This window comes from Girardinichthys multiradiatus, chromosome 17 (genome assembly GCF_021462225.1).
Source record: "Girardinichthys multiradiatus isolate DD_20200921_A chromosome 17, DD_fGirMul_XY1, whole genome shotgun sequence".
In the NCBI taxonomy this organism is placed as follows: Eukaryota; Metazoa; Chordata; class Actinopteri; order Cyprinodontiformes; family Goodeidae; genus Girardinichthys; species Girardinichthys multiradiatus.
This window is the reverse complement of record NC_061809.1, coordinates 15,976,487-16,002,062: the sequence shown is the minus strand read 5'-3', so window position 1 is coordinate 16,002,062 and position 25,576 is coordinate 15,976,487. Positions and strand designations below refer to the sequence as shown.

The 25,576-nt window shown below is 39.3% G+C and overlaps 2 protein-coding genes across 2 annotated transcripts; both read right to left on the bottom strand.

The window, feature by feature from the left end:
* Positions 1-5,616: 5,616 nt before the first annotated feature.
* pkp2 (plakophilin 2) lies at positions 5,617-24,673 on the bottom strand. Its single transcript, XM_047389127.1, has 13 exons — positions 24,366-24,673; positions 18,128-18,198; positions 15,743-16,251; positions 15,513-15,651; positions 15,126-15,333; positions 13,574-13,751; positions 12,524-12,641; positions 11,910-12,068; positions 9,170-9,361; positions 8,733-8,883; positions 7,797-7,983; positions 7,627-7,702; positions 5,617-7,032 (listed from the first exon to the last, which is right to left on the bottom strand). Exons 1-13 carry the CDS (start codon positions 24,550-24,552, stop codon positions 6,982-6,984), a joined length of 2,226 nt encoding a protein of 741 aa, XP_047245083.1. The 5' UTR covers positions 24,553-24,673; the 3' UTR covers positions 5,617-6,981.
* LOC124882666 (E3 SUMO-protein ligase ZBED1-like) lies at positions 19,639-20,781 on the bottom strand. Its single transcript, XM_047389128.1, has 2 exons — positions 20,135-20,781; positions 19,639-19,968 (listed from the first exon to the last, which is right to left on the bottom strand). The coding sequence occupies exons 1-2, from the start codon at positions 20,756-20,758 to the stop codon at positions 19,639-19,641; spliced, it is 954 nt and encodes a 317-aa protein (XP_047245084.1). The 5' UTR covers positions 20,759-20,781.
* Positions 24,674-25,576: the final 903 nt, after the last annotated feature.

The window sequence follows — 25,576 nt, the reverse complement described above, 5'->3', positions numbered from 1 at the left end:
AGCCAGTTATGTTAGGATTTGACACATGTGCTTAGCATCGAAAGGTTACATTTTTGCACAAGGAACAACCAGCCTGGAGCCAATAGTAACAAGTCTTGTAACTTAGATAATTACAGACTTTGCACTATTGTTAAGCAGATAAAGCTCTCAAGTTTTTGATTTTGCCCTAAATGTTTTAAGTCAAATACATCTCACAACTGTTGCAAATTGCACATACATTTGTTTGTTTTGTTGCACAGACCTCCGGTGGAAATTATAATCCCTTTACATTTCTTGTTGCTCGCTTTTTTGTGAAAAAAGTTCTGTTGTGGCCCATCTGTGTTTGACGACACAAGCCACCAGCTTTTCTTTTTCTTCAGTTTTGTAAACACAACTGAAGGAAAACATCCGTTTCTGCTTGGCTGACTAATAGTATAACTTGGTAGGATAACTCCAGCAATTGCTCAGTTCCTGTCCCTGCTATGCCAAGTCACTTTTTCCTTTACAGGTAAAAAAGATTCATTTCTATGACTGAAATTATTAGGGCATAAAAGATTTGTGAGATTTTTTGCAAACAGATGAAATAAGATGGAAGTTTAAGCGACTGTCACACCGTTTCTTATCTTGCCACGTATGTTAGCATATCTGAAAAAGCATTTCACGTGTTCAGAATTGAAGAAATGAACTACATTTTGTGGAATTCATGCCCATGTTTCCTGTAACCATAGTTAATCATTACCCAACTATCTTGGGCTGCTGTACACATGAAGAGTGCCACCAAATGGTCAAATAATTCTTGGCTGAATTATTCACAAAATAGGTTAGGCACCCCTGCTGTTGGAGCCAATTCAAGTATTCAGCATCCCTAGGTGATGAAATCTTCATTACTGCAAAGCATATAAAGAATGAAGTGACATTATTATCGGGTAACATTTGAATAGTGCCTATGTGCAGTATATTTAGAATCTCTAAAGAAAGCAGCACTGGAGCAATATTTACAGCAATCTTCATAAGTCATTGAAAACTTGAATTGCTGTCCAGTACGGGACTACAACAGCTTAGAAAAAGCTTTTCCCTGTCAGAAGTGGGGTAAACATTCCAACAGCATGAATTCTATAAATAAATGGATGATGCACAGATGAGTCACAACCTGTCGTTTACCTTTGGCAACTAATGACTAGATTCTGTCAGAAGAAAAATTGTGCATAATGTGGTTAAGTTTCGTCTCCCAGTTTACAGCCGTTCACTCTCAAAAAACATTAACATGATGTATGACCACCTCACAGTGTTTCTATTTAAATGGAGTTTAAACAAAAATTCAACATGGAAGACTCACCATCACCTCCAGCTTTGTCTAATTACTTCTCAATGTGGCTCTGCTCCACCAATCAGCGTCAAGTCTGCATTTCTCCCTGGCCAATCATCCTTCAAGGCTCCGCTTTAGAAGATCTTCATCCATGGATCCCTCCGTTCTGCAGCTGAACGTTGACCCTCCTCCACCCCATCTCCACCATTTGGCTTCCAAACTCCTTCCAAATCTCCTCAGACCTTCACTCCACCACCAGGATCGGATCCCATGGAGGAAGACATCTCTAAATCTAACCCCAAGATGTTCATTCAAGCGCATGTCATTCTTAGCATTCACGTCTTCCACTGGGGTCCGAGCGCCAAAGAAATAAACATTCACTAATAAACTTTTCTAAATGCATCCCTGTCTTCTCTTTGTGAGTCTTTCCAGGTTGAATTAACAAGTAAACCTGTTGCACCAGTACTTCAGACATTTAGTCTTTAAAAATGTTATTAACTGCACAAAGAACAGGAACCCAGCTGGTTTACTTTAAATTAACATATCTTTTGAAGACGTTTGCTGTCACAGTAGAACAAGCACCCAGTCTCAGAGCTGGTGCTCTTCACTCTGACTGCAGGTTCAGAATGTTAAAAAAACTACCCCAAGTTGGAGGGAATGCCTCCCAGTGAGTAACCAGTGCCTGGAGCAGAGCTCTTTAACAGAAACTGATGGCAACATCACGCTTTTTAATCATTTAAATTTGGCTTTTCGAATCACCAACCACCAAAACATAGCTTTTAATCAACAGGCTACTTTCATTGGCTCAGATTGAAGACGGACATTGATAACATTTTGAGCGGTTTTCATTTTGCCGATCCCCTGATTTTCACCGTCATCACCAACTATGCCATTAGTATTCATACATTTGAATAAAAAAAAAAAACATTATCCAGACTTCACCACATAGTTCAAATCATTATTGTTAATTTAGCTTTCAACTCTTATTGCGTTCCTATTTTTACATGTATAAATATCATAGTAACCCTGAATATATGACAAAACAACAGATATATAAACGTAACCAACTTTACCCTACTGTGGAGTAGAGCAATTGGATTACGAAAACATACAAATTGTGAAATAATGTTTTGCATCTTTGTCTGTTGTAATATGTACAAATTATGTTTCTCATTTTTCTTAAATGTAACATTTGGGCATTTTGTTGACTAGTACTGGTTACTTTGCATTGCTATTCATTATGAGAGCGATCCTGCAACAGAATACCTGCAAAATATATTTAAATTGCATTTAAATTTTTTAGATCTACATTAGGTCAGCAGGATACAGACAGTATCCCTCCTTAGGCCTCAGACATCATAATCTGCACATAATCACTTTTTCCAGTAATACTGTCCCTCCAACTTTGTAACAATAAGGGTGGAACTTAATTCCTGACATTACGAGTAATGCATGACATTTAGATGTTGCTCTCCTCGCTTGAAAAATGTCGGTTTAGATTTCACATTATCTTGGGTGGTCATGTCAGCAGAAAGCAATTTGACCCGAGTGCTGATATCCCCAACAATGGCCTAACTGTAAAATAAAAACCATCTTCCCTTTTTCCAGTTTCGCACTGCTGAAGATCTGTGAATAAACCCTTTCTGTATGTCTGAAACATGCTCAGACGGATTATGTGACAGCACCAGCATGTTCCACTTTAGGACAAAATTATTCTCATGTTTCTTCACACCTGCTGCCATTGGCTATTCTGGTGTTTTGGACATATATTATTTCAGTAGTGGTCTATTAATATTCTTCTGGCTATGTTAAGGAAAGCAACTTATGTCAGACTGTTGAAGGGAAAATACAAGCGTGACAATTTTTCTGACTAATCCCATAATGCTTTTTCTATTAAAAGTTATGACAAGATGAAGCTTTTCTTGTGAAACAAGAAATTGGTCCAATTCTCACAGAATAGAATGTGGAAAAACAAGCAAGCTATTGATAATGGGATTTGGGTTCTACTTAAGTCTTATCCTGCATAAGCCAAGACAATAGTCTTTAATTCATGGCCTTTGTTGTCATAGTACTTTTCAAAATGGATGAAATTTGAAACTAAAACCCAAAAAGAATGAAAATGGTAGATTAGTTTATAATACCCGAGGGTTTCATATGAAGAGCGCATGTTATTCACCTTGTCATTAATGAATGCAGTTCTGATCGTTGATGAAACACTACTGCCCCCTGCAGGATTTAACTGAAAAATTATCTTCCTCTTTTCATCTATCTAAAAGTGGGCTGTGCATTTTATGAGGCAAATTTCATTTTAGAAAAGGAGGTATTTAATGCGTGTTAACATTCCTAGTATACATTACGTTCAGTTAGGCCTCACTAATATAACCATTCCTTCTTGCACAAACTCTATAAACCCAAATTACTGGCTCCTCTAATCCGCTCTTGTAGCTCACCTCATCACCTCTGGGGTGATTCAGCTCTGGGGACCAATGTCGCCATGGAAGAAGGTTGATCTGTCTGTTCAGGGAATAATTTCTGCTTTGACTGGGCCAATACTTTGATTCTGATCCAGCTGAAAGACCCAATAATACATTTTCAGCTTATTGTTGCTCAGCTAATGATTTCAAATGTCCTGAAAATGTTTCATGTTCATGATGTCATGCACTGCAACAAGGTTCCAAGGGTCACTGGAAGAGAAACAAGCTAAACACTGAGCACGTGCAGGTTTCCTACATACTTATTCAATGTTTTGTGCTTGATCCAAAAGGAGAGTTAGATGCAGAAAAGTTCAATCTTCCCCTCATCTAACCAAAGCATATGGTTCAAGATAAGGTCCCTTTAGAGTTTAATACACTTAACTTGTTTACAGTTGTGATATAAAAAGGTAGAGACTGTTCCTGGCATGGCCGCTGAAAAACCACTTAGCATGTAGGTAGGTTTTTATGGTTTCTTTGGAGACTTGGTGATTCCAAGATGGCATTCTGTTCTTTCATATTTTCTTGGGTCCTCGTGCATTATTTGTCACAATTGTAGCAGTTTTATAAGTTGTTGCCTTTACGGTAGCCATATTCTGATTGACAACACTTGACATGTTCTCTTTCCCATTTTGAAGAGTGGATGGGAGAAAACAGGCCTCATTGTATATTTATAACTGAGGGAAAAAAAGTCATGGATTACTAACTAAATATTTCTTAATATAATCGGTCAATTAACAAAATAATGTAGAAATTTCCTTTGACAAACAATTCTTTATCACTGCATGAATGTACTCAAATAAAAAGGTTACATTTTTCTAAACCTTGCAACGTTTGATTGTGCTTCTACAATAAAACAATTTATTGTAAAACTTTACACATCTTTACTGGGGATTACTATGGAACGTGTTTGCAAAACGGACAGACTAACACTGGCACAAAATTAATGTGCTGAAGTATTTCTATTCCCAGGTGATGTCAGTGAATCTCTGGGGACAGTAGTTGTTTAAATAAAAACATATTGGTTAGGGCAGAGAGAGGGAGTTGTTTTTTTCCTTTCCATTTCAGTGAAACTAGACTTGAATAATACTCTCTCCTATATCCTGAACTTAAAAACCTTGTAAAGGGGGAATGCTGGATGGCACCTTACCTCCCGATTCCTCCCCCATCTCAGCTTTACTGCAGTGCAGTTCCCCCTGCCAGGACCTACAAGGTTAATGCTGCTTGAGGGACCTCAAAGTCACTCAGATCTGATCATAGAAGCCATGGAAAGACCATGCAAAATGAAACAGAATTAAAATTAGCATAGATGAAAATTTCCCCCTTTGCACAGTTTGTAACAGGGCCGGCCCAAATATGTACGAGGCCCAGAATTTAATTATAGGGCCGACTTCCAACTAAGTCTCTCATAATTATACAGACTTTGAAAAGTCGGAGGGAAGAACGTTTATGTTTGCTTCACAAGCAACCACACGGAAAACTGAAATTTTTGGTCTTCGTGCAAAGGGCTATGTGCAGAAGAAAATTAATACCGCACATCACCCTGAACATAACGGCCACAGCATAAGACATGGATGTGGCAGCATCATGCAAGTCTGTTTTTAACATGAGGTCATGAATACTTTTGCAAGGCACAGTATACAACTGGTGCAGCTGTAGTCTTGTCCTGTGTAAATTCAAGTGCTTTTGGTGCTTCCCAGTTCTAGAGAATTGCAAAGTTTGCTTTTACTTTTGGCTGGATTTGACTTTAAGCTAACTTTACTACTCTTAGCTAAATCAAAGATTTGTTGAGGTAATGAAAAAAATATATATTTTTTTAACTTGCCGTTTTCTTAAATGCTCAATAATTTACAAAAACAATTTAAAAGCATTCAAAACTGTTTATTTCCACACAAAAAAGTCAATTTAAAATACAATGTGCAATAATTTTTACTTCATTTTTTAAGACATGACAGCCTTTCCCTATGGTAAGATGATAAAAAGTGCCAAATTACAATGAATTGCTTCATTAAGAAATCATTTTATGTTCCAGCGCACACATCTGTTAGACATCGATCAACTTCAGGGGTCGGGCTGTAGACCAATTGATTGTTGCCCTGCTTTGAGGGGGAAACATGGAGGTGTAGAGGAACTGTGCAAAGCTTCAGAAAGATATTGTACCTGGCTGAAAAATTAGAAGCGAGAGATGCCTTATTGGATTGGATGAGACTGGAAAAATGGAAGAAAATCTGCACGTCACTTCCACTCTTTTGACAAATATCTTGAGCAGAAAGCAAATGCCATATTGGAAGAGGATCTCTAATGACTTGGAAACCCAGCAACACACATGAACCAGGATGGCGGACTTTAGATATTCTGTTGTGGAGGATTATATGCTTCTTGAACCTAGGGCTCACCAAATTACTGGGAGGTTTTGAATCTCAATGAGGACCATCAGTTGTCAAGTACATCCCCCAGAACATAATACGGAGTTTAAAAAAGTAAGCTTTCCATGTCCGTCTGTGGTAAGGTTAGTCAAACAGAGCGGAAAGAACTGCAAGAACATCTAGACCGTTTTCCGTTTTTCCAGTCACATGATCCAGGAGAGCATCTCTGACTTCTAAATGCTCAGCCAGGTACAAAATATATTTCTATTTAGAAACTCCATGCAGGTCATACACAGTAAATGTAATAAATATTTTTAAATTAATGTAATTGACATTTAAATAATTTATATTTGGCACTTTTCACCCTCCGCAGGCCAACTTCTTTTATTTTGGATAATCTGTTTAATGCCATTCTTTAGATCATGGTCACCGGAAGTACTTAAAGATTTAGTGTCAGAGGTTGAGTTGCCTATGTAGAATAAGAAAAACATGCAAAAACACGCAAATAGTTTGGATAATCTGTGCCACAAAGATTTTAAGTTTCTTAAATATCTTCATCCCATAAGGCACGGCAACAGCAGCTAGGGATGTTTGTTTATTTCAAGGTAGATGTCAATAAAAGTGCTTTAAAAGTCCCTAAAAATAAGATAATTTGCCATTTTGTCTATTACTCCTATTTTAGTACAAAAAAGGTAACAGCACTATTAATATGAACATTTTATTCCAGCCTTGTTTGTGCGTCACAATAAAAGGTTGTCAACATGCTAATAAAAATCATTTCTATGTGCTTTGTGTATTTTGTTGTGGATGCTTTTGAAAAATGTTGATGACTTTTTGTGTTCAAGGATCTCCAGCTCCATTACCATTTGACATTTTTCCGCACAATTCTGGTGTTTTTGAAAAGGCCAAGCTGTTGAGAAAAGAAATTACAGTCTTAGTTTTTTTCCAAAATCGATTAAATTCATTCTTGTTCCTCATTCTAAACAATAGCCCAAAATGAGAAGGTGAAGAAACCTTTGCTAATTTATTCAAAAATAAAAAGTCTCTTAGAGCTAAGAACAAATGTCTTTGGGTATTTTTTGCCATTTGCTTTAGCTCATTGTTGTGTTTAAAGCTGAATTTTGGCCTTAGTTTAACAGTTCAGGGCCAAATGCAGCAGGTTTTCTTGAAGGATCTCCATGTTTGGCTACTGTCATCTCACCCTCTATCCAACTAGTCGTCATGTCTTTGTCGCCAAATCTTGTTCCTCCTGTTGTTTTAATAACATACAAGTAAGCCGTCATGTCCATCTGGCCACTCCATCATAAAGTGCAGTCTGGTATAGTACATTAACATTGGTTGACCTTTTGAACCTACCTCCATGGCCCTCAGAATTGTGGTTTGACATAACCTAGGTCTGGTTAATGCACCTTTTATAACCAGCCTTGAATCTTTAAACCTAAAAACAATCATTTAAACCTTTAACTAAAAAAATACAGTGAGATGTGTGGGTGAAAAGACTCACTTTATCTAGACGGTTGTGAAGAGCTTTGTGCATCCACATTGTCGACAGCAGATTATCTGCGGCCTGGTTTGCTTTACTGGGTTACGAAAACATGAAAAAGGTTGAATAGCTGTTAAGATAAACCATACTCCGTTTTCTACTTGAGCCAGAACTCTGAATGTTTCACTAACCCTTTATGTTTGATGCTTAACATTTGTTGCATGGCTTGTCGGTCCATAATATCAGTGGCATAGTCCACATTGCACTTGCTCAGGTTTGTTAGGATCTGACACAGATGTGTTGTCACCTCATCGGATACACTTATCTTGGTGTCTAAACTCTGCACCATCGTCACAACTCCTGGTAACAATTTCTTGACTGCAAGAGAGAAACAAAATTATCAATAATGTGTAGTTTTTAAACTGCAAAATCATAGTTTTCATAGCCCTTAGAATTTCAAATTTTTAAACGTTACAAAGTTCAAATTTTTTTTACAAAGATTTTTTTGTGATTAATGAGCGGAAAGTAGTGCATACTTGTGAAGAGGAAGGAACATTTTTAAATTCATTTTACAAATAAATTCTGGGTTATGTGCTATATGTGCTTGAAAACACTCCACATCACCCTGAGCACACCGTCCAGAGTACAACAGTGGTGGCAACATAATACAGTGGGGATGTTTTTTCCAGTAGGAACATGGATGCACTGAGTTGGAGTTGAAAACAGCAATAATGAAAGACTAGAAACTAAAGTCCATCTTCCAGCACAACAACCATAAAAACATACAAAATCTCCAAGCATGCAAAGATGATAAGGACGTAACATGAAGGACTAGCAGCTGTAAGTCCAGCGAAAGCGGGTTCTACCAAGTATTGACTTGGGAGCACAACACAAATGCAACACACTGAAGATTCTTGTTTGTATACAATCTGTATATCATTAACCGTATATCATTACCTTCTTCACGATTATGCACTTCTTTGCATTTGTCACATGAAATCTTAAAATACAGTGAAATCTGCTGTTGTAACATTTGAAATGGTTCAAGGGGTTTGAATACATTTGGAAGACAATGAAAAGTTTATGTTCTGGAAGAGAAAATGTCAAAAGTTAGAATGTGAAGTTACAGATGGAGGGGCAAAGACGTTGATAGCGGGAGAGGTGGCTCGTCAGGAACACGGCTGGATTCTTCAGCCGACTGTCTTGATCTTCTAAAACCTTCTTAATTTGGCAAATTCCTTTTTCCTTCTCAATAGCGGAGGCGACATATTCAGAAATCTGTCAAGACACAGAAAAAATATTTAATATATTAATTTCAGTCTCAAATATAGGTCAAACAAGGCAGCAAGAAAGTTTCCTGATGTTAAAAAGCACTGAAATAGCAAAACAGTAATGCTTGTTTTTTCTTTTATTTTAAGATTTTTGTCAGTAGTTATTTAAAAGAAGTGCAACACTAAAATGTTATCAAATAAAGGCATCGGAAGGACAAAGTTTATTTTTCTTTCCACACATTGCATTTAAGAAGCTTTACAAAGATACAGAGGTTAACTTTATCTATTCTTACCGGTCCCTTTCTAGCTGTGAGGTTCTGCAGTGCCCCGAGGGCAGCCTGCTGTGTCAAACTCCGCTTGCTGCAGGCCACTAGTGACAGATAAAGCCGCACAAGAGTGTTGCTCCAGAGCCACTCAGCTCCATGCGGGTCTTTGTCCTCCGGAAGGAGGTGCATATTCTCTGCATCATTCGTGTCCTCCACATCCTGGTAAGAAATTATTCAGAGCTGTAGAAGCCTGGCTGGTGGTGGTGCTCAGTGGGGTCAGAAGGAGCAGCTAAACCAAGCTAAAAATGACTGGAGATCTTTGTTGTTATTTTGAGTTGGTCTAATTAGAAAGAAAGAGGATGGACCATCATGGTTAAATGTAACTTTCAGGCAATGAGCTTGAGACGCAAGCTTAAATCTATTCAGGAATTTCAGAAATGTTGGGCAATTAAAGCTTTTAATGCCCCACAAATGCCAACACAAAGTATCTCCCTTTGCATCTTTAATCAGATGTCATGCATCTCCCTGCCTATTTGTCTGTGTGTTGTGTTTGTGCTGTGTAGCAGTCTGTGGTACACATTGCATGGAGAAAATGAATTACATACAATGTCATGCAAATGTACAAGCTTGGACAATGAAACTGAAACACCTGGTTTTAGACCACAATAATTTATTAGTTGGTGTAATATTTAGATCTGGTGACTGTGCAGGCCATGGCAGATGTTCAACTTCACTTTCATGTTCATCAAACCAATCTTTCACCAGTCTTGCTGTGTGTATTGGTGCATTGTCATCCTGATACACCGCACCACCTTCAGGATACAATGTTTGAACCATTGGATGCACATGGTCCTCAAGAATGGTTCGGTAGTCCTTGGCAGTGACGCGCCCATCTAGCACAAGTATTGGGCCAAGGGAATGCCATGATATGGCAGCCCAAACCATCACTGATCCACCCCCATGCTTCACTCTGGGCATGCAACAGTCTGGGTGGTACACTTCTTTGGGGCTTCTCCACACCGTAACTCTCCCGGATGTGGGGAAAACAGTAAAGGTGGACTCATCAGAGAACAATACATGTTTCACATTGTCCACAGCCCAAGATTTGCGCTCCTTGCACCATTGAAACCGACGTTTGGCATTGGCATGAGTGACCAAAGGTTTGGCTATAGCAGCCCAGCCGTGTACAGGTCCTTCTCAAAATATTAGCATATTGTGATAAAGTTAATTATTTTCCATAATGTCATGATGAAAATTTAACATTCATATATTTTAGATTCATTGCACACTAACTGAAATATTTCAGGTCTTTTATTGTCTTAATACGGATGATTTTGGCATACAGCTCATGAAAACCCAAAATTCCTATCTCACAAAATTAGCATATCATTAAAAGGGTCTCTAAACGAGCTATGAACCTAATCATCTGAATCAACGAGTTAACTCTAAACACCTGCAAAAGATTCCTGAGGCCTTTAAAACTCCCAGCCTGGTTCATCACTCAAAACCCCAATCATGGGTAAGACTGCCGACCTGACTGCTGTCCAGAAGGCCACTATTGACACCCTCAAGCAAGAGGGTAAGACACAGAAAGACATTTCTGTACAAATAGGCTGTTCCCAGAGTGCTGTATCAAGGCACCTCAGTGGGAAGTCTGTGGGAAGGAAAAAGTGTGGCAGAAAACGCTGCACAACGAGAAGAGGTGTCCAGACCTTGAGGAAGATTGTGGAGAAGGGCCAATTCCAGACCTTGGGGGACCTGCGGAAGCAGTAGACTGAGTCTGGAGTAGAAACATCCAGAGCCACCGTGCACAGGCGTGTGCAGGAAATGGGCTACAGGTGCCGCATTCCCCAGGTCAAGCCACTTTTGAACCAGAAACAGCGGCAGAAGCGCCTGACCTGGGCTACAGAGAAGCAGCACTGGACTGTTGCTCAGTGGTCCAAAGTACTTTTTTCGGATGAAAGCAAATTCTGCATGTCATTCAGAAATCAAGGTGCCAGAGTCTGGAGGAAGACTGGGGAGAAGGAAATGCCAAAATGACAGAAGTCCAGTGTCAAGTACCCACAGTTAGTGATGGTCTGGGGTGCCGTGTCAGCTGCTGGTGTTGGTCCACTGTGTTTTATCAAGGGCAGGGTCAATGCAGCTAGCTATCAGGAGATTTTGGAGCACTTCATGCTTCCATCTGCTGAAAAGCTTTATGGAGATGAAGATTTCATTTTTCAGCACGACCTGGCACCTGCTCACAGTGCCAAAACCACTGGTAAATGGTTTACTGACCATGGTATCACTGTGCTCAATTGGCCTGCCAACTCTCCTGACCTGAACCCCATAGAGAATCTGTGGGATATTGTGAAGAGAACGTTGAGAGACTCAAGACCCAACACTCTGGATGAGCTAAAGGCCGCTATCGAAGCATCCTGGGCCTCTATAAGACCTCAGCAGTGCCACAGGCTGATTGTCTCCATGCCACGCCGCATTGAAGCAGTCATTTCTGCAAAAGGATTCCCAACCAAGTATTGAGTGCATAACTGTACATGATTATTTGAAGGTTGACGTTTTTTGTATTAAAAACACTTTTCTTTTATTGGTCGGATGAAATATGCTAATTTTATTTAGCTAATTTTAAGCTTTTATCAATGTAAAATATAAGTAAGCCAATCTAGTAACAAGCTCCTTAATAGATGATTAATGAATACTCCATCTGAAATATTGAACTGCAAGGGAATCTTTGGTATTGCCAAAGGGGATTACTGTGCAAAGTGATTACCTCTGTGGGCTTGGACCTGCGATGAAGAAAATGGTCAACTGTCTTTTTTGTAGCCGTATGTTGTTCAGACTCTTTCTGATGTTTGGTGGTTTGGGATGTGAAGTCGAACTCAGCTTCATAAGTCAGGTTTTGCAGGATGCAGACACAATGTTCTGTGGACTTCAAAAAGAAAAGAGACATCTATGAATATCTAATTAAGCACACCCCATCAAGCTGGTCTAACATGTACATACTGAACCCTGAATGAACCACAATCTGGGACAGGGGAACAAATATGGGACAGCTTTAAAACCAATTAGTAAAAACCTTTCACTGTAATTACACTTGAATAACTCTTTTGGCATTAAACTGATTTTCTGACTGTTCTGTTTCTATAATTTTCCTTTTCTCTTCAAAATTAGGCTCTACTTTGTGTAGATCTACCACATAAAATCCCAACAAAATAATTAATGTTTGTGATGCGACAATACGTGAAAAGGCTCAGGAGGTATGAATACTTATGCACAGCACTGTATTTAAAATCCTGTGAGCTAAAGCAGAAATGCCTGCTATTACCGAGTATAAAAGCATTGGGCAACAGACATTTTCTCTTTGGCTTACGTTTTTCTTCTCACCTCGTCATCAGGTTTACGGCTCTCTACGGTCCTTTGAATGTAGTAGACCAGCGAGTCGATGAGATTTTCACACTCCCTCATACAAGTCCTGATGTTTGCGCTGGCAGAGCTCAGATTTCTGCAGGCACACACAATGAATCATTGTCATGAAACATGTATGTCTTTCAGTGAGATGTCCAGTTCTCAGCATTTATAGAAGAAATCAATAATGCAGATGAGTTTCTGTAGGTCAATAGACTAATGTATGCACAATTTTAAATCAGCTGTGAAAAATTATTTAACAATTACCATTTGTTTAATGTGCAAAACAGACTGTGCAGTCAGTGGATGAGGTTCTTTTAACATTGTATGCTGAAAAGGTTTTAAACCTGATAAGCTGACCTTGATAACGTGAGCTCTATGAGGACAGAACAATTTCAGTTCAGCTGAGTGGAGGGATCAGAGAGCCTCCTGAATAATTCAGTATGCCACTATTTTACAGGCTCTAGTTGTAGACATAATGCAGTTTGTACACCGGAAACTGAGGGTTTACAAACAAGCAATATGTAACTGCATGAGTCACAATATTTACACGCCATAATAAATAAAGAATCTTCAAAGGAAATAGGATGAGGTACAAAAAAAAAACTTACCTGGAATTCAGATACTGGATCCATGCTCATTATAAACAGAGTTTCAACACTTTGAATTTAAAAAAGTAAACAGATTCCTGAAATCGGCTTTCTAGAGTTCTCACTTCACGTTCATTTTAAAATCCTAAGGTTCCCTAGGACCTAATGGCAGATGTTTCGGCAGTGGGCCGAAACATCTGACTTTCAAGATGGTGGGTGGATGGATGGATAGATGGCTGGATGAAAAACATTCACAACAAAATATGAAGGAAGAAAAGGAGGAAGGACACAAGGAAGAACAGACAAGGAGGGAACAAAGCAAAGAAAGGAATGAAGGACAGAAATCTAGAAAATGGGATGGGGTTACAAAGAATGGAATATAAAAAACATTATGTTCATATCTTTCCACAAATGTATCCAGACAAATTGAATTTCCCACCGTAGACAGCCCGTAGCAAAGTAAAAAGACTTGGGATCAGCAATCATCTCATCTTTGGGGTTTTCAGCCACACTCATGCCAGACCCCGGTACCAGAGCTGACTTGGTGATGATATTTAGGAACATTGTGTTGAAAAGCTCCTTTATAGTATCATCTGAAGACAGATTCCACAAGAGAGCTGAAAGTGAGAGGCATCAATATTTATTAGCAATGTGGTTTATCTTGGAATTCAAGCAAGGCTGTTGTAACATTTCTTCTAACATTTTAAGTCCAAAAGACTCTTTGCTCTCCTGCTCATTTTGGCTGATAAACTCAGTGTTCTTATTTACACAAAATGAGCTTTTAGACTAAAATAAAGATAATAAAAGCTAATCTTCCAAAATAGGATATTTCTGCAGCTGCATTGGACCATCTTACATGTGACAAAACAAAGGAATCATGAAGGTTAACTCTAATTTCCTTTTAATTACAAAGTTTAGAAGTTATTGTAGGGTTTAAAACTGAATGTTTGTTATATTAAGGTTCTACATGTAAAACTGCCTTTATTCAGTAGATTCAGTAGTTATGTTTAAAATACCTTGAAATGAGCAAACAAATAAAAATAAATGTGTACCAGGCAGTTTCATTTAAGTTTAGTTTGGGTAAAATTCATATCTGGAGCCCTCCGAAGAATTAACTGGCTAAACTTGGACTCCCTTCAGCTTGATGGCTGTATGACATCACATAACTCAAATATTCCTAAAAGTCCTGACCATCATATCCAATTAAGGTGTATAAGTGTGCATGCCCAAGAGTTTCAGGTAAGACCTCTAGCTAGAATTTTTCTATTGCGCACAGACTGGGATTTTTCTTACTGAGAAAGGTCGACGGCTGAATTATTGCTATGATTATTTTGTAGCTTCTATGAGGATTGTGTCAGGTTTAAACCGAGTATGACATTTCATGCAAGGATTATGAATTCCATGCTTAGAAGATTGATTCTTTCACAATGACAAGGCATTTGTTGTTATTATAGATTAAGGACTTTCTAAGAAGTTTCGTGGAAACATCTCCCCCTTGGTTCAAGTTTAGTTGAGAGCTGTCAACCAAGGCTTAACCGTCTTTTGATCTGGGACGGCCAGGAGGAATCCTGATCAGATGACCTAACTACCTCCGCTTACCTCCTTCAATGCGAAGAAAAGGAAGCTGTATTCTGAACTCTGAGCTATATAAGGCAGAGCACAGTCACCCTTTGAATGAAGCTCATTTGAGCCACTTATATCCTGAATTTAATTCTGTTGCCATATAAGGCACAAATCAGGCGAGAACTAAGATTAGGATCTGTAATCAGGAATTGTGTTACAACTTCATCTTAAAAACCAAAGACACCAAAGCACATGAACTCCCTTTTTCTCCTTCCAGTTTCAGTTTTTACTGAAAATCCCTAAACATGTACCAGAACTTCCATTTCATTCAAAGCCAAAACAAAACTGTACAGAAACTCAGTTGGAGTGAGAATGTAATTCTTCCCATCAAGAATACTTGGTAGGTACAAAATATTCAAAAGTCGGACCTGTAAGGTGCGATATGGTCTCCTTATTGCGCGTGTTTGCCAGTGCTTTCAGGATGACAGGTAGGCCTTCAGTTTCCTTCACCACCACCTTACTGTTGTTGTTCATGTAGACGACATTATGCAGGGCCCCTGCAGCAGCACACTGCACCTCTTCGCTGTCGTTTTTAAGCAGTGGAAGAAGTTTTTCAACCCCATCCATAATGAAAACCTGAAACCAAGAGAAGATGACGAACTAACAAATGTGGACATAAAGAGACAACTGGGAAACTCAACAGTTATTGGTACATGAAGAGACAGAGTAAAGGTATACTGTGATTCTTTGCAATCAAAGCTTTACCAGCCAGATGATAGTGAAAATGATCCTAGATTATTTATGAGTAAACAAACCGTATTTCTAGGTTCATATTCTTCAAAACATTGAGTCTGAATGTACTTGGCGGCACTGATCAGGCGTTCCTCATCAAAATCCTTCAGAAGATTCAAGGCTCTATACGGTGTCATCTCCGCAGGCTTTTTAACGGATTTCCTAAATGAGAGGTCAAAAATTGCATTTCAATTTCATGGGATGACTACACAGAAGACAGTCCCAAAATGTTCAGAGTTAAGGTGAATCTTACTGTGATGGGGGCGTCTCCTCCTCCCACCTTATGTCCACCTCCATGTTGTGAAGGACGGACAGGTTTGATTTCTGTCTTTGGGACACATTAACCTGCCAGGCGAAGCCTCGGTCCTGCTGGGTGGGTCCAGACATCCTATGCATAACTCGCTGTGCAGTGTGTTGATCATGTTTTACAACACTTTGTCTGGGACTCCATGCATCTCGAGAGCTTTGCTGGAACGCTATGGATGCAGACGGATACTTTGCGCTTCCTGAATGTCTGAGTAAATTGCTCCTGTACATCCAAGTTGGAGGTGCGCAGGTGGCCCTGTCTCTGGATTTTTCACAGGAAGTGTTCTGCTGAGCTGAATTAGAACCAACAGGGCAGTCCATCAGCGCTCTTAACGTTAAAGGAGAGTGGCAATGGGATAACTGAGTGCTGTGTGGATGGGATGCGTCCACCCCTCTGGACAGCCTCTGAGCATAGATGATTTTTAAGGAGTGTCTGTTTATATCAGATCTGTTTACCTTTACAACAAAAAGAGAACAGTACAACACAAAAAAATGAAAAATAAAAAAAACACCCATGTTTCAGACTTCAAAGGTTTGCAAACATTTACCTTTTCCAAGCTCAAGTTTCAATTTCCAGTGGTAGCATATTGGATATATTTCAGAATACAGTGTGCTACAAAACACTGCATTACTTGTTCCATATTTTGTCACATTACAAACACTTATATTTTATTGAGATTTATTGTAATGGACCAAGAAAGTATTGCAAAATCATGAAGTGGAAAAAAAAAATTATAAAGAGGTTTAAAAAAGGCTTTTTACCAATAAAAACCTGAAAAGTGTGCCGAGTATCTGTATTGAGCCCCCTTTACTTTGACATCCCTAAATAAAATCCAGTGAAAGCAACTGCCCTCAGAAGTCAACCTATTAGGTAATATAGTCTACTTGTGTGTAATTCAGTCTGTGTATAAATCCAGCTGTTCTGTGAAGGCCTCAGAGCTTTTTAAAAAAATATTAGTGAACAAACAACATGATGACCAAGCAGACAGGTCAGGGAGAAAGTTGTAGTGAGGTTTAAAGCAGCGTGAGATTATAAAACAACATCCAGGTTTTACATATCTAACGGAGCACTAATCAATACATCATTTGAAAATGGAAATAATGACACAGCTGCAAAGATACCAAGACATGGCCGTCCACCGAACCCGACAGGCCAGGCAAGGAGAGCATTAATCATAAAAGCAACCAAGAGGCCCCATGGCAACTATGGATGAGCTGCAGAGATCCAAGTGAGAGAATTTGTAGACAAGACGATTAGTTGTGCACTGCACAAGCCATGCAGAAGGAGGTGCTCTAGTCAGGAGACCAAAATGGATCTTTTCAGCCAGCATGCAAAACACCTGACAAACATCACCATTCTGAAATGTGCCGATTCCAACATCATGCTGTGGGGACAAGGAAACTGGTGAAAGCTAATGGGATGACGGAAGGATAAATCCAGGACAATCCTGGAAGGAAACCTGTTATGAGTCTACAAAGGCTGGGGCAGAAATCCACATTCTAGCAGGACAATACCTAACCTGCATGTGTTGGAATGTCCCTGTCAAAGTCCAGACCCAAATGCAATCGAGTATTGACAAGACTTGCTCTCTAACCAATCTGACTGAGATGAAGAATGGACAAAGATGTCAGTCTCTAGATTTGCAAAGCTTGTAGAAACATACCCCAAAACACTTTCAGCTGTAACTGAGGCATGTGGTGTGAGTATTGGCTCTCCTATATACCACAGATCCTTTTCATTTTACAATTATGCACCATTTTGAGTCAGCTTATCAATTAGAATCTCATGGTAGAATCCCAATCACATGATAGGATTGTGACAACATGTGGAAAAGTAGAAGTTTGTTCATTAATGATTCTCAATAAGAACTATGCCTCCCTGCTCTGAGATACACGTTTAAATCCAATCTGTTTTTAACTTTGCATTTTGTTTTTCTTTTACAGGTTTTTCTTGTCACAGTTGACGCTCCACACTTGTTTCACCGTGGTCAGACCGCCAGTAACCATGTGTTGTTTAACATGCAGCTAACGATAAGAATATTGTGATTCATTCAATAGGCTTGCAGGAGTGTAAAAAGAAAGCATCACACAACCACAGATTTGGGTACATTCAAATCCAGGAGCATAACATGTACAGGTGCAGCAACAAATTCAGATCACTCATTCTTATGATGAACAGGCTAAACTGACTAAAAGATACATTTAGCTATAATAAATAAAAACTAAATTTAAATAAAAAAAAAAAAAGTAAACTTTTAATTGGCATTTAAATAAAAATTTGTTTGATTTTGTGTTGAGGAAGAATACCCAGAGGTGTGAAATGGTGCTTTACCTTAGTGTTAGTAAAAAGGCCATCAGTGTCATCCAAGCTGCTTGATGTGTTTCTCTGTAAGTCAACTCCCCCTGAAATAAGCCCAAAAGGGTCTATATTAAAGTATACAGTTCCACATGGTATTTACTTAAATAGATGGCAACACTTCCTCCTCTCAGGGGTGCTTTTCCCAACCAAAGTGCATCAGCAAAGAGAGAACAGTTCTCACTAAAGCTTCTTTTAAAATGCAAACCAAATGTCACATTTCTCTGTGCAAGTCTAAAGACAAAACACTTTTGACTAAATAAAACAAAATGAAAAAGAGGCCCATCATGGGCACGAATATCATTATTTAAGGCTTTGAAAGCCACATTTGAACTATCCTTTTTTTCCAACATACACTTTATTTTTTATATAAAATGTACCATTAGGTGTACAGCTTTAGATTTATTGTACATTTTCACACGAGTTCAGATACACACACGGCACTAATATTTGATCAAATTCTACGGGGTAAGAACGCTGTCAAAAACAGTGTATGTAATGACGGAAATGTGTGCATATTAGGGTTGGGCGGTATCCAAATTCTGATACCTTCATACCGTCTCCACATTTTACCTCGGTAAACGGCATTACCGTGACTAATTAAAAATTATGACTTAAGGCTGAGACGGCATCACCAAACTGTTGACTTGTGCCTACTTGTTCAGAAATTAAATACCAAACACTAATAATGAAACAATAACAACATAATGTGCACAATATTAACATTTATTAGAAACTGCTTAAAAAGTACAAATATAACAGTCAAAAAAATTAAATTACCCTGACCACCCAAAATAGTTTTTGCGCAGAATGCGCAGACAAATCAATTAAATTACATCACAGCCTGAACAACTTTAAATAACAAAAAGAGCGACCTTTAAAAAAGTGGTAAAAGTAAAAGAAACAAATAATAGCAGTGAGCTGGGTGGCAAGTGTCAACAGGTTTAGTCAAGATTTTTAGCCAGAAAAACCAGCATGTTAACTTTTTCTGGATTCAACAGGGAACGTTGGGGACTTACAACTTTTCCCGCGGTGCTGAAAACCCGTTCCGACGGCGAGCTTGTGGCACAGACGCACAGGTGCTTTCTGGCCACCCGTGACATCAGGGGAAAACGCCGGGCAGCACATTTCCACCACAGAAGTGGGTCTTTGTCTGCTTGGATAACGGGCTCCAAACAGTAGGCTGTTATTTCAGCTCCAACTCGGTCTTCTACGCTGCCGATGGGACCTGCCACTGCATCGGCTTGTTTTTGCAGAAGACTTCCCAGAGTCACCCTTTTTCGTGGGGGTTCGGGTTGCGCCTCTCCCTCTTCCACTCTGATGATGACCACTGGACCTGCTGGTGCTTGGTTCTCTAAGTTCACGATCTCAGCCTGTAATTCTGCCTTGGTCTCAGCCAATGCGCTGGCATCAGTCTCATATCCTCCACGGTAACGAGGGTCGAGGAAAGTGCATTTTCGCATTAATTTGTGCACTGAATCGGATTCTTATTTGGCCTCTAGCTTTTTTAGAATTCCAGTTTTGATTGACTTTGTTAGCTGGAGGTCGTATTCTGACACAGCCAACACATTGTCCCTGCATAGCTGGAGTATGGGGAGGATAGAGGAACTGGTCACATAATGTTCTCCTGACAAAATATCAGTGAAGTCACCGACTGGTTTCAGTGCGTCGTGAACAGCTTTCAAGACGTCTGTGTCCTGCCAGGTCAGGGACAGGCTGCTCCTTCTGTCGTCAGACAAGACGTGTCTGATCCCCTGGGCCTGCTCCAGGATGCGCTCCACCATTGCCAGTTTGGAGCCCCAGCGAGTTGCGCAGTCCTGCCGATGGATGAATTAATTAATTAATAAACAAATGAATTAATAGATGAATAAACAAATGAATTGATAAATAAATAATAAATAAGCCCCTTAATGTATATGATTATATTTTTAGTTTGCCTATGTTATAACAGATTCAGATTTTTAGATACAAATTTCTGCTTACCGTTATGAGGCTATGTTCTGGGAGTCCCAACTCCACTTGCTTCTTGTGGAGTTCACTCTTACGTTGCCAGCTGTGTGAAAAGGCCCCGACAATACAACGGCACACTCCGAGGGCGCGCTCGGTTTTTTGCCTATTGTCATGCATTGCATTTGTGACAGCCAGGTTTAGATTATGACCGAAGCAGTTAAGCCACGGCCACTCCAGGGACCTGATTGCAGCAGAAATGTTGGCAGCGTTGTCAGTGGTTATGGCTGAAAGTTTTTTCTCGTCAAGTTGCCAGTTCTGAAGTGCAACTCTGAGCGCTGCAGCAAGGTTGTCCGCCGTATGACTCTCAGGAAAATACGTTGTTTGGAGGCATTTGGATTCAAGTTTCCACTCAGGTGTAATGGTGTGGACAGTCAGGGACATATATGGAGTCATGTTAACTGATGACCACATGTCAGTTGTTAAAGAATAACTCTCGGCCTCTGACAGCAGTACTTGAACCTCGTCTCTAACTTTAATATATAAATGTGGGACGGCTGTTTGTGAGAAATGTTTCCGTCCTGGTAGCTCGTACTGGGCATCTAGGACCTTTACCATGTCCTTAAACGACTTTTTTTCAACCTTGTGGAAAGAGACCATTTCCTTTGCCAAGTATTTTGTCACTGCATCCGTGCAGGTTTTCCAACGGACACTGTCCCTTTTGTACTTCGTTGTTTTCCCGAAGGCCCCTATTATTGTCGACTGCGTATAAGTGGCGGTGGACTTAGTTGTTGGTTTTGATCCTGCATCGGTATCAGCGGGAGGTGTTGAAACTGTTGCGCTTATTGAACTCGGGGCCAAATGCATCCTCGCAGCAGTGAGTGGATGGTTAACTCTGAGATGCGTCCGTAGGTTTGACGTGTTTCCGTCCCTTGCAGTCACCTTTTTATCACATAATTTACATATTGCCTCATCAGTATTTACTGGCTCCCCCTTCTCATTTGCTAGGAACCCGAAGTATTGCCAGACTGCAGATGTCGTGTTCTTCTTAGCGACGAGTTCATACGGTGCGCGACTTGCCATCTTTCTCTCTCTCCTCCTCCTCGCTGTCACGTGGTGACGTCACGTTCATAAACATCAAAAGTCTCACTACTGTGGTAGTAAAACTGAAAATTCAACCACATATAAGTGCTGCTGGACATAGATTAATTTTTAGACATTGATTTAATTATCTTATATTTAATCCTTATCTCCTATATTTTTTAATGATGTAATGACGGTATTGAAACTGATACCGTTGCTTTTGAAAGATACCGCAGGTATACCTTATTACCGCCCAACACTAGTGCATATTAGTCAATAGTTGTGCATAAGTAAAATCCAAAAGAGGTATTGTATATTTTCTCTATAAGAATACAAAATAAAATGTTACAGCTTCAAGAAATTACAAACACAAAGTTCAAGTTTACAGTTGTGGTTTATTCTTTATGAATACAATATCCTATAACAGTTTGTGAATACGATTTCTTTTCTATGAGAATACGAATTTACAATTTACTGCGACTTTGTGTCACGTGATCTCAGGCTGGTTAGTGGAGCACAGGTTAGTCGATTCGCGTTGCACATGCGCTGTCACACTCCTCACAGGCCAGTAAACGTAAACCAAGACACTACGGTACAAAGCCAGGTAATGTTAAAAAGTTTATATATGTCTTAATGTCGGTAATATATGTATTCTTAAAGGATAAACTACAACTGTAAACTTGAACTTTGTGTTCGTAATTTCTCGAAGCTGTAATTTTTATTTTGTATTTTTATAGAGATTATTATAAAATACCTCTTTTGGATTTTACTTATGCACAACTATTGACTAATATACACACATTTCCATCTTTACAAAAACATTGTTTTTGACAGCGTTCTTACCCCATAAAATTCCAATCATGCTGCAAAGAAACTACAAACATTTTTGTAGCAAATCAACAAGCTTCTGTCGTAATTCTGTCTGGATATTTGACCACTCTCTCGGCACAATGTGTTATTGGTTGCTTTCCTGCTACAGAATTTTCAATAGGGTTGAGACTTTAAATAGGCCATTCACAGCTGGAACGTCACCGTCAGTTATAATTTAACATTTAAATAGACTGAGAAGATGCAGGCCAAGAAATAAGTGCCTATTCTAAACAAGACACATCCGACCTTAACTGAAATTTGCAGACACATGGACAAACTCAATGGCTTTTGGAGAAAATTGTTAGTCCGGAACATGCACAGAATGAGCCATTTGGCCACAGTGACAAGAAATGTGTAAGAAGGTGTCAAAGTGAGGCTTTTAAACTGAAAAACACTCTACCAACTATCAAACACGGTGGTGGCTGAATCATATTTTGTTTTTTGTTTTTTTTTGCTGCCGGTGGCACTTGTGCATTGCACAAAGGGGATGGAATAATGAAAGAAATCCCTTCAGATTCATCAACTTTACCTCAAATTAACTAGATGATAGAAGTTTGGACACATCTGGGTGTTCCGACAGAACAATCATCCCAAACATGCATCAAAACTGGTTCTGGAATAGAACAAGCAGAACAAATTAACCTTCTAAGGCTGTGACCTTTATGGACTAAACTTAGAACACCCGATTGTGTGGGCAAAACAACCAATTTCATTTCTACCAAGAAGAGTGGTCAAATATCCAGGGCGAAATATGCCTGAAGTTCTTAGAAGGCAACAAAAACTGCGTGGTTTCTCTGCAACTTACATTTTTGCAAATATTAGTCAGGGTGTACAGTGGTTGTGAAAAAGCATTTAACCCCTTAAAATGTTCTTTTTTTGCCATACTTTTTATATCAAAGATACCCTGAGTAAATACAAAAATTATCATTTTGTTTATTAAAGGTAAAAAAAAAAAAAAAAAAAGTACTCAAACCTACCTGGAAATCTGTAAACACAGTTCTTGTCCCTAAACCTAATTACTGCCTTTTATACCAATAATACTCAATACTTTGATACTCAATAATTGGAAATGAGTCTTTTTACATCGCTGTGCAGGAATTTTTAACCATTCTTCGTTGCAAAATTGTTTTAAAATTTACCCCCTCGGAGTCCAGCCAAAGTATCTCAATCACATATAATCCAGACTTTGACTAGGCCACCCTTTTTTTCTTTTTTTTTTTTTTAAATCATTCAGAGGACTTGCTACTGCGCTTCAGATTATTGTTCTGCTGTTTGGGCTTAAGATCAGCAACTGTTTACCATGATACTCATTCAGGATTTTCTACTAGAGAGCAGAATTCATGGTTTGATCAATGGAGGCAAGTCCTCCAGGTCCTGAAACGGCAAATCAGTAACTGTCCCATGGACTTTGTGTTTACTTGGATTAGAAAGTGTTTCTATAATCATATTTCTGTAAAAAAAAAAAAAAAAAACATGAGTTCAAATAAATCCTAATTAAAAGCCCCGAACATTTATGAAATTCCTGCAAATGAGTGGTTTTTAGTGTGAAAAAAGAGAAAACGGTATGTGCCATCTGTGCCAAAATGTAGTTTCCATGGGTGTAAGAGTTTGAATTTGAATGCTAATCACACTAAACTTGCTTCCTTTCATGATGCTGGTGAGAAGGTATGAAAGTATGAAGTCTAACATTCCTCCAGACCACTTCCATTGAAGATGCCAAATTAATTAACACTCTTTCACGTTTATCTTAGTGTGGATGGGGGCAGGCCACGCCCAAAATAAGCTTATTGTTCCAAGTTGATTGCTAAAACACGAGGTATTCAACAACCACTGAGTGAAATACTGTTGTACACTTTGTGGTATTTATCAGCATTGAGGCAGATCGATGAAACCGCAGGAACCTGTTGGACAAAAGACCTACTGTGCATTCCGCCCAGGAGAAAATAACATGTATTTACTTTAAATAGCCTTCATGTGGACCTTTATTAGGCAACAGATCTGACTGTGGGGGCGGTTCATAGGGGGTCTGGTTCATAACTCAATTGGGGGGGTACACAATAACCCTAATTAATAACATTAGGAATAATAGATACATGTATGCAGCTTAGATATGTAACATCATCACATGATACCTTTGCTGCAAAAACAAAATATTATTGAAGTCAAAGTTAAAACAGAAATAGCGGCGGCGGCGTGCTCCGAGAGTTCAAAGACATGAGCCCTGTCCAGTCGAAATAAAAGCAGCGGCCTGGTGTGTATTGGGTTTGGGTTGTCATATGAATGCAAAAAAGAGAATTTAAAATGCGAATATTACCATTGGAGATGCTGTTTTTCCGTCGCAGCATAAGCTGAACCTGCCTCATGACCCGGAAAATCCCCTGGTCTGATCTGGTCCTCGTCGAGGTTTTCGCAGTCGTTTGGGTCGGTAGAACCAGACTGGTGTCCTCATGATGGAATGAGTCTGTCGTAGAGAGCGTCGACTGCAAAAAGCTCATTCCCATTAAGGAACAATGTAAATACTGTATGAGTTCAGCTGCTAGTCTTCATGTAAGACAATGAGCTCCTTTCCTGCTTTGTTGTGCCGACCTCAGCTAATGAGACAGGTGTGGCGGAGGGCGGGGCTTAACACGCACCTGAGGTGTCAGGTGAGACTTGACGTTAAACTCTTTGTCGAAAAAATGATGCCAAGTCACTTTGCAGAAACCAAATGTAGGTTTCAACGATACCAACCCTAAAACAGAAAGACAGGCTGAATACAGGTTTTCTTATATTACACAAAGTCAAACACTATGTATAATGTATCTGTCTGGAAAGTCAAAAAGCTTTTCTTTAAAAGCATTTTGACTCCACCACTTTATAGTGCCTCCACCACGTAGTCTCCGGCTATCATGCATAGTGGAGCATCATGCTGAGGGTCTGTTTTACTGCCATTGTTGCAGCTGCATTGCATAAAGGGAATATAATTTCTGAAACTGTTACATATTATACTGAATATATATATCATATATCAAGTGGCTTTTAGGAGTGAAAGAAGAGAAAAACACAATATCTGCTGTCTGTAGATATGAATCTGAAAATTAGCTTGGGGGAATAATAACAACATGTAGTTCCAGTGGGTGTAAGAGATTGAATTTGAATGCATGTTAACACTAAACTTGCTTCCTTTCATGCTGGTGAGCCATATCTCACAATATGAAGTCTAACATTCCTCCAGACCAATTCCAGAGAAGATGCCTAATTAATTACCATTCTTTTGATCACTCTTTCTTAGTGTGAATGGGAACAGGCCACTTCTAAAAGAAAAGAAGCTTTTAGACGTGTTCAAACTTCTATCTCTCTAGATTTTCCTCCACCTGTTTGCTGATCTCACCACAGGTCACAATATCATGTGCAAACATCATAGTCCATGGAAATTCCTGTCTAACCTCATCTGCAAACAAGAAGGGGCCCAGAGGTGATCCTTGATGCAGTACCACTTCCACCTTGAACTCCTATGTCACACCTACAGCACACCTCACCACTGTC

Coding starts and splice junctions, on each gene's coding strand:
- pkp2 (XM_047389127.1), bottom strand. CDS start 24,552: ATGGGAATGAGCTTTTTGCAGTCGACGCTCTCTACGACAGACTCATTC. Junction 15,334..15,512: donor AATATGAACCTAGAAATACG/GTTTGTTTACTC, acceptor TCTTGGTTTCAG/GTTTTCATTATGGATGGGGT. Junction 7,033..7,626: donor TTCACAACCGTCTAGATAAA/GTGAGTCTTTTC, acceptor TTTTCTCAACAG/CTTGGCCTTTTCAAAAACAC.
- LOC124882666 (XM_047389128.1), bottom strand. CDS start 20,758: ATGGTCTCTTTCCACAAGGTTGAAAAAAAGTCGTTTAAGGACATGGTA. Junction 19,969..20,134: donor CAGAACATAGCCTCATAACG/GTAAGCAGAAAT, acceptor ATCCATCGGCAG/GACTGCGCAACTCGCTGGGG.